General features: G+C 41.7%; 2 protein-coding genes across 9 annotated transcripts in view; one reads left to right on the top strand and one right to left on the bottom strand.

The window, feature by feature from the left end:
- Positions 1-35: 35 nt before the first annotated feature.
- Positions 36-6175, bottom strand: ddx59 (DEAD (Asp-Glu-Ala-Asp) box polypeptide 59). Of its 2 annotated transcripts, none has more exons than XM_069153404.1 (8): positions 6104-6175; positions 4543-5365; positions 3717-3893; positions 3506-3595; positions 2783-3034; positions 1599-1751; positions 834-962; positions 36-670 (listed from the first exon to the last, which is right to left on the bottom strand). In XM_069153404.1, the coding sequence occupies exons 2-8, from the start codon at positions 5347-5349 to the stop codon at positions 410-412; spliced, it is 1869 nt and encodes a 622-aa protein (XP_069009505.1). In that variant the 5' UTR covers positions 5350-5365; positions 6104-6175; the 3' UTR covers positions 36-409. The 2 variants fall into 2 exon arrangements, with proteins under 2 accessions (XP_069009505.1, XP_069009504.1); XM_069153403.1 differs by lacking the exon at positions 6104-6175 and adding an exon at positions 5679-6097.
- Positions 6176-6657: 482 nt separating this feature from the next.
- Positions 6658-9022, top strand: part of camsap2a (calmodulin regulated spectrin-associated protein family, member 2a) — a 49971-nt gene continuing 47606 nt past the window's right edge. For all 7 annotated transcript variants that reach the window (XM_069153402.1, XM_069153397.1, XM_069153400.1 and 4 more), the window contains exon 1: positions 6658-6796. In XM_069153402.1, the coding sequence (XP_069009503.1) occupies positions 6658-6796 (139 nt within the window). The remainder of the gene's footprint in view (positions 6797-9022) is intronic.

Raw genomic sequence — 9022 nt, 5'->3', positions numbered from 1 at the left:
AGAAAAAGATAGAAAATGCATCTTAAAGTAAGACGTTTAATCAAGATTTAACCTTTGCACTGTTGGAAGACGTGTTGGAAAATAATTCAGGGTATCTGGCTTCGTACAAGGTATGAACATGTGACATGACATCTAGGATCTGGATCTAGGATAGGAGGGATGTGTTCAGGGCTGGCTCAAGGACACATAGAACTAGCTTTAATTCTTTGGATTTGAGAGCATAAATCATATTTTTTTTAAATTTAGTGTGTCACATTATACACATAACATACACAAAATACACAAAACATTAATGAGAATACATCAAATTCAAATTATTTTTTTAATTAAAAAAAAATATACAAACTGAACAATTCGCTTCTACTCAATAAATAGACCGCACCATTTCAGGAATGTTTAGAAGCACTTGCTACTTCTTGCGCCGGTCATGTTTCCTTATGATGTCGAGGAGGTTGCTTTTTGTAACCAGTGTGTCCTCAGGTCCCATCTTGGTTTTCTGCCTTTCCCTCCTCTGCTGCTCATGGAGGTGGGGTGAGTTTAGGAGCTGAGGGGGCAGAATGGACCCTGTGGGTTTGACCCGGTTCACCACCTCCAGGAACAGACGTTTGTTGTTGTTGTTGAGGAAGGTAATGGCTGTTCCCCTGTGTCCCAGCCGACCTGCTCTGCCCACCTGGATGGGAAGGAATAAAGATGAGGCAACATTTGAGCCAATTAATTGTGGAAATAAACATTTTGCTATTCATTTCCAAATCAAACCATGATTAGTCTGATTTTTGTGCAGTACATACAAAAAAAACACCAAAATTTGTGCTATGCAGTGTTTCTTGACCAACCTGGTGGACATATTCATCCATTGTGTTTGGCATGTCAAAGTTGACCACCAATCTGACATTGACAAGGTCCAGTCCTCTACCTAGCACACCTGTACTGATCACCACTTCAAAGTCTCCATCCAGAAGACCCTGAAGACACGACAGATCAAATATTTAGATTGTCCCACCGGTTCAGCAATGACGATACGCCACATGCACTGTGATTTATACATCAGGCTTTAAAAAAAATACTAGAACCTCTGCTGCATCTAATCTTTAATAACCTGCCAACCCAAGATATAGCAATAGCAATATATACGATATTTAATCATAGCAAGGCGTGCATGAAATGATGCCCAAGACACCTACCTTTCCCTCCTCTGTATCTGATATAGCTCGTCAGCGAATATAAAAATGACGTAACCTTTTTATCTCCCTTGTATAAATATGAATAGCTTTGTTTCATAATAATCCAGATTGAATTTGGATTATTTTGGTCATTACCTAACTAGAAAAAAGTAATCTCTACTTCATGTTCCCTACAGCTGCTGTGGTTTCTGTGTTTCTTTCAGAACAAAAGTGAGTGAATGAAAAACTGTTCGAATGTTCTTTTAGAATAAATTTTGTGTTCAAAACACAGACAAAAACAGAACGGTTAAGTTCTTAAGTTTTAGTTGTAGGTTTCTGTTGCCCTCACGATAGAACTAATTCAGGAGCACCACTCTTGGACACCAAACATGGGAGCTCTGTTATTTATCCACTCGTATGTTCTGTGTTTGGCCTCACCCTGAGGATGCGGTTGCGTTCCCACTGGCTCTTGTCAGAGTGGATTGCCACGGTAGTGAGGCCTGTCACCTTGGCGACCGCCTCGCACAGCAGATCAGCGCCCAGTTTACAGTCCACAAACACCACCACTGGAGGCTGGTACAGCTTATTGTCCTAGGAAATCAAGAATAACACAGAAGCCCAGGTGAGATTCCACATACTCTATTTCCAGACTGAACTAATATGAGTATTAACTATGTTTGTGTTTGTCACCGTGCGAGAGGCTGATATAAAAACTTATGGCAGAATGAAAAGGTCAGTCATGACTCTTCACACAGCAAAACATACTTTTTTCTTGTTTTCCTCACGTAAATCTGGGCTAATTGTCATTAAATCAAGTTGGAAGAGCTGCAACATAAGAAATAAGTGTTTCTAGTGTTTTTCTGAGTGGTGTCCACTCCAGAGCTTTGGTTGTGTTGTGGTGTCCCATCCAAAATCCAGGCCTAATAGCCCTGCAATTCCACAGTTTTCCTGCAACGCCCAATCAGTTTAGGTTTTTGCTGTTTAGACAGCAGCTTCACACTCGGGGATGAATTAAATAACAGCAGTTATGATTAACTTGGTTTAAAAACAACATCCCTGTCGGAAAGGAGGTTTTAGTTACTCAAACTGCAGCAGTTTTTAACTAAAGCAGACCTTTCCTGTCCTGCCTTGTATAAACGGTGCGAGCCATTGCTGGGATTCCTGGAGTGGAGCCATGGCTCTGGGCCCACCCATTTCCTCCAGACATGGACCAGGGCTGCAGCAATGGCTGTCTAAATATGGTGTAGTGGGGAGACTGGTTCTTAGAGCTCAAGGAATTCCCACCTTCAATAGCCACTTAATAAAATACTAAGCTGGTACCAGTGTGTCTCAAGACTCAGTAATAAATAAACTGAAACTGAAACTGATGTAACAACACACTTTCTGTATTTGTCTCTTCCAAAGCACTTCTTTTATTCCACAGAGTATAATTAGACCTGTTCTTATACAAAACCTAAGGAAACTGCTGACCAGTAAAAGAAAGTAGATACTGGCAGTGGGCTTACAGAAATACTCCACCTAAAAATAAATCAACCTTTTAAGACTTTATGAGTCAGGAATTTTTTTTGACCACACCTTGCCAAATCACAATGAAAAATCCAAACCTGAAGCCTATGACCTACATTGAGAATCTCAAACAGCTTCTTCTTCTTGGAAGGTTCCTCCACCCAAAGCAGGATCTGTCTGACGTTAACACAGGGCTGGTTCTTCTCACCGATAGCGATGCGTACGGGATCGCGCACCAGGCGACCAGCTACCTCCTCCGTCCCCGTCGGGATGGTGGCCGACACCAGCAGGGTCTGATGCTCCTCGGTGACATGCTCCAGAATCTCCAGCACCTGCTGCTGGAAGCCCATCTTCAACATAGTGTCAACCTGCAGGATACACCACAAATTTCTTACTCCAGGACTTCATCCATTTCAAAATGTATTTGAGGGATTTCTACACACGTATTTTTTGACAACTATTATGCTGTAAGATTGAAGATTTTACCAAAGAACAAATGTTTTGGGATGTGACATTACCCAAGCAAGGCTTGCTCATCATTATGTTAAATTTAAACCAAAGTAAAATTATTTACAAACTGCTGCGTATCACCACAAATGAAGCTTTACTGGAAGATGTTTATTTGGATGCAAAAAAACTTTCAAAGAGCTAAAACGTCACTGTCTTTTGTGGATATATTTTCATATGATTTTAATAAATGACATCCCATTAATTGAAATGAACTGCAGTCAATTGATCTTTAAAACTTTTTTTTTTTTTTTTTTTTTTAATAGTAAAAGCTACGAGATTTTACTTTACAAGTCCATTAAGTGCAGAACTATGGTATGTGTTTGTCATACCTCATCAACCACCACAACCTTCACTCTGTCGAGCTGCAGCGCTCTCTGCTTTAAGATCTCAATGAGTCGCCCAGGGGTTGCTATGACAATCTAAAGGACACGGAGAGAAGAACAACACAATGATGTGGAAAATGTCTAAAAGTCCAAAATATATACGAAACAATTGTTTGGCTGTGGGAGGAGCATGTTTCTGTTAAAATAGAGGCCGTACTTTGATGCTGCTCTTGAGGCGGTGGAGCTGCGAGGGAAGCGGCATGCCACCCACCAGCAGCGCTGTTCTCGTGTTGGGGAGTCTCATCACCAGCTCCTTGGCCTGTCTCTCTATCTGGATGGCCAGCTCTCTGGTGGGGGTCAGGATCAGAGCAACGGGGCTCCTGTGTGCCGCTTTCTAGAAAGTAGAAGTGATGGTTTAGATTCCATGTCAACAAGACAGGTTTGGTGGATAATTCAATAATCTTAATAGTTCATGTTTGTATAATTAAGTTTTTCTCCTTGAGAATACATTTGTTCTTTTGACTCTTTCCTCTGCAGAGGGAGCGCCAGTGGCACCTACAGGGCAGCTTCTCTGACGGCTGGTGGAGGTCTAGCGGCTTACTAAGCAGTCGCTCAGCAGGGCTGATGCTTGTTACAAAAACAGTCTGAATCTAATCTTACCTACATCAAATGCAAATACTGTTAAATCAGTATACCCATGTGATGAAAGGATGCTAAATCCTAAAAAAAAAAAAATCACATTAGCAGAGTGTAATTGGTTTTTTTTCCAAGTTGTAGAAACACATTAATTCAAATGCAGCATACATTTCTGTGATGGCACGGATATAGTGCACCTAATAGTGGTGCCACACAATCTTTTAGCTTTACAATCAACAGACAAGGAGAGGTCAAAAGTTGGATGCAGGTTGCTGGTGTCGGTTTCCTCTGTACATTAAGTTTCCTCTGCTTCTCTAAGCTTCCTCTTGGTATAAGTGGGTAGTTTCATTGTACGAATTCAAACACATTTTTAATGAATCGATATGATGTCAGATGCGTTACTGTACCTCCAGTGCCTTCACTACCACCGGCAGCAAGAAGGCTACAGTCTTCCCTGATCCCGTATCAGCGCTGGCAATCACGTCCCTGCCGGTGAGACCGACTGGCACCATCTGCATCTGGACCGGAGTGGGTGTCTCGTAGCCGGCCTTTTTCAGGTTGCCACTTAACGTGGTGGGGAGGCCACAGTGTTCAAATTCAACGATGGGTCTCATGACATCTCTCCCCTGAGTTTCAATGCCCAGCTCCTGTTTAATTCGCTGCACCTGCTCCTCTGTGAGGCCTGATATGAACAGGTCTTCACTGTAGGAATAGCCTGCTGCACTTTCACCAGTGTCAGCTGCTGGCCGAGGAGTCCTTTCATCTCTGTTTCCCTCCTTTTTGTTAAATGCATCCGCCCCGTTCCCCATCCCCATCTGCAATAAATGGTTGGCTTTGCATTCAAGACTGCAAACATCATTGTCAGTGGCGTCACAGATGTACTCCCCATAGCGACCACACATCACACACACAGGCTCTCCTGGCTCGGGCCACCTCTGGCTCTTTTTGAATGATTTGACAGGTTCCTCTTCCTCCGCTTCATCTGAGGAAGACTTCTGTCCATCTTCACACACTGAGCTCTCTGTCAAATGTGCAGGGTCTCCGCCTTCTTGTATCGTCTCACCGTGTGTTTGATTGTCTTCTTTCTCCTTCTGAGCAGGTTTCTCAGAAATGCTTTTGTCACTCTCCTCTTGACCAGACTTGCTTTTCTTATTCAACACTTGTCCTGATGCCTGGGCAGGTCTCTTTACTTTCAGGGCTCTTGGCATAAACATTTTTAAGAGTATCGGTCTGTAAACACAAGAAAGAAGATGTAAACATTAAAGTGAGGCCAAAGATTTCGGGGGATGAGAGTTTATTGACAAACTGATGGTGGTAATTCTGGCTTAAATAAGCGTTACAACGTTAACTCCAATACGTAAAACTGAATAATATCCTTCTTACGAAATCAAAGTTTAACAAAGCCCACAATAAGTCCTGCTGTACAGGTATAACTCTGTCCTATTTAGGGATGTTTTGAAGTGACACTTCTCAAACTACAATTCGTTCATAACTGAGGTATCTTAGCTGTGAGTTTCATAAACAATAACGGCGTTGCACGTACCTCCTCGCGTCAAATCTTCCAACAGCTCCAAACATTCACCCGACGCATACTGATGGCGTCTATTGCTTCGGTTGCATGCTGGGAAATGTAGTTCGTATGAACAGCGTTTGTTTGTTTGTTTGTTTCATATTGTTTTGTCCATGTGATCCCCGGGTTTCTTTATAAATTGTTAATAACGTTACAAATCGCTCTTTTTCTTCAGTATGTTCAAGTGTTTCCCTCCCCCATTATGAATATATAGTGGGGGGAAACAGCAAGATACCCCAACACAATATTGTAATTAAACTTTTTTTTTTTTTTTTTTTTTTTTTACACCGTTAATATTTACAACGTCAGTCCTGTCGTGGCATAGCAAAATCATGACATTTTAGCTTACATGTTGGGGTAAAATACGTTTCTTAGTCTTTTGAACCAAAGAACTCAACTTTTAATATTCCCGACAACACGCGAAGGCATCCATCGCGCATGCGCATTGCGCAACAAAGGTGCAGGGCTGGGGAGCCTCAGTGCGGCAGGAAAACCGCATCACGGCACTAAGAGACTGAAAAGAGGAGGGAATGCTAAACACACAGGTTATTTATACAATAATACACTGAATGCAATGAAAGGAAGAAGCCGGCTCCTTCCAAAGAACCCAAATAATGGAAATATTGCTGTTTTCATTCAAGTCGAAGAGCAGTTTTTCCTCTGAAACCCGAGGCTCGGTCCGGCGGAGTCCATTTCAACTGGTAGAAAGCAGAATGGATGGAAAACACCAAGACTAGCGACTCATTGTCTCAACGGGACCGAAAAAAAGAGACAAAAAAAAACGCTGTCAGCACAGCATTTCATGACTGAAAGAACCTGTGAATAATCAGCAGCAAGACACCTCGTCTCTTCAATTTACCGGCGGTTTGTTGTTTTCTGTGAAATTCCAGCAGTGGGATGCTTTGGCGTTGTGTCGCTTCATAAGGTTCAACAGTGAAATTCAGGGAGAAAGATGGGTGAAGTTCAGGACGTCAGGGATGCAAAGAGGATCTTCGTTGCTCCAGCAATAAAGTCTTTTGAGCACTATGACTTCTCCCGAGCCAAAATCTGTTGCAGCCTCACATGGCTGGTGGCCAAAGCGTACGGGACAGGTAGGTGCATTACTGTACCTCTTTTTTTTAGTTACCCACACGCAGCATCAATATTCAATACAGTTTGTTTTTTTCTTTTTAAATGCATTGGTTTCAGCGTACAGGACCTGATGCAATAAATGTATAATATGTCTGTAGTTCATTTAAAAAAAAAAAGAGCATAAGACCAAAAACAGACTATAGATGAAGCCCTAGAATTCCCCAAAGCACTATCAGTGATTTTCCATATGGGCTGGTTCCATATTGTTTGTTGTTACCCTCTCTAGGCCTTCTTAAATGTTAGACAGTATTAGATATGATGCCAAGAAAAACAGATAAAGCCACTGTCCGATGCTGGAGCCCAGTGATAAGCAGATACGTTGTTCATGGGACTGTTCCGGAGATATGAAGGTACCTGTCCCAAATGATGTCACCTTCAGGGTGCTGCATCCAAGTCATAATTAGCATCACAAGTGGGACATACATTTTTAATACAACTCAATATGGGATAAATAAAAAGGTTAGAAGGTTGTAGTCAGAAACCATCAAGAGAAAAAAAAAAAACATCTGGTCTTCAAGAAATATGGCACATTTTTCCTTCCTTCATATTCATATTAGCTTCTTGATTCTTATATATGGTGTGGTATTCAGGCAATAGGATATATAATATAAGGATGGATGAAGAATAAAGTCTATTTGGCAAGGAATTTGATGATACTTTGTTCTGTTTAGTATTAGAAGTATTTAAATTCATTGATCTCGGTGGGTGATGGGATATTATTGCAGGTAATGTCTGTATGGATATAGTCCAGTTTTATACTGATGAATAACCACCCACATCTGTAACAATGCAGCGAAAACAAAATGGCAAGTCAGTCTGATTATCTGGCGACTGAAGACTCGCCTCACACAAGATCATCCTTGAGTTTAAAACAGATTCAAAAGGATCATGGTTGTGTTTTGGTCTTTTAGTCTTTCCTCCAAAACTTAATTTATAAACAGTATTTCCCACAGGTTGAGAGGATTTCTTTTTAGATGATTGACCCGTGTGGGGATCAACTATTACTTGACAGTGGCAAAACAGTCTTGCATTCGCCAGCTGACTTGATGAGTAGACTTTCCAATCTACTCTACAAAACACCAAACCAAAGGAAGAGCTATAGACATAACCACATAAAACATCTGTTAAGGCGGGCAACCAAATAAGCTTTACAGTGAGTTGCTGCACAACACATTTATAGCACTTATCCAAAGAGACTTAACAGTCATAACTCCGCACTGAACCTGTCTTCACGAATGTAAAGTGTGAGATCTACCTATTAATATTATTTTTCTGTGGTGTCTTCTTTCCCATCCACTGAATCCATTATGATCCCTTTTCATCGTTGTTATTGTTGTACTACTCTGTGCTTAATGTTCACGTGGGCTTCAGCACATCGGCTCTGAAATAAGCAACACGGCTCAGTTTGTTTGAGCGCCTCATTCCCTGCCACTGTGTTGTACTAGCCCGTTAAACATGAGATCCCTCGCAGATCCTCTGTGTATTTTCAATCAGGCCTGAATGAAATGGGCTGATTCCAAAAATACAGTCTTCCCGAGAGAGGGAGAGGGAGGCAGGAAGGGAGAGCACAAGAAAAAGAGAGTGAGCGGGCTCATCTCCAGATCCCAGCCTACGCTGCTCTGAATACTTCACATGCATCTGCCTCATTACACCAATGCAGGAGTGCATCCAGAGTTTGCAGTCAAGTACATGCGAGATGCAAGCCCCCGAACAGATCGTCTGCTGTCGGGAAATACTACCACACAGCTGATATCATCCTCACTGTACCGCTTCATCTCCGGTTCACAAGCAAAGATTAGAGAAGACTCCTTGTGACCCTGAAGCTGGCCAGTTGAACGCTGAGAGAGACTGAAAGTAAATAAATCTAATTCTCTCTGCACCCACTTAAAAGGACACAAGGTTACACAGGTTTCCAAGCACAAGTAAAAGCTTTAATACCACGAAATAATTTGATATTAAAAGATGAAATGACATTTTGAGTTTTCTGTCTGCACTGATGACAGTGGATTGGTTTGATGTCGTAATAATGCGATTTTTAATCCAAGCTGATTGGGACACAACAGACAAACATTCCTGAATTGTTGACGTTTTCTTAAAGTAGCTTTACAGAACGTAAAGCAGGGACACCAGACATTGGAATACATAACACACAATTGGAGTTTCAGAAATCCCTGCATTGTAATAAT

Source organism: Embiotoca jacksoni, unplaced genomic scaffold (genome assembly GCF_022577435.1).
Source record: "Embiotoca jacksoni isolate LCO1_2020_lvr unplaced genomic scaffold, fEmbJac1.0.p SCAF_19, whole genome shotgun sequence".
NCBI lineage: Eukaryota > Metazoa > Chordata > Actinopteri > Embiotocidae > Embiotoca > Embiotoca jacksoni.
This window is presented reverse-complemented; position numbering and strand designations above follow the sequence as displayed.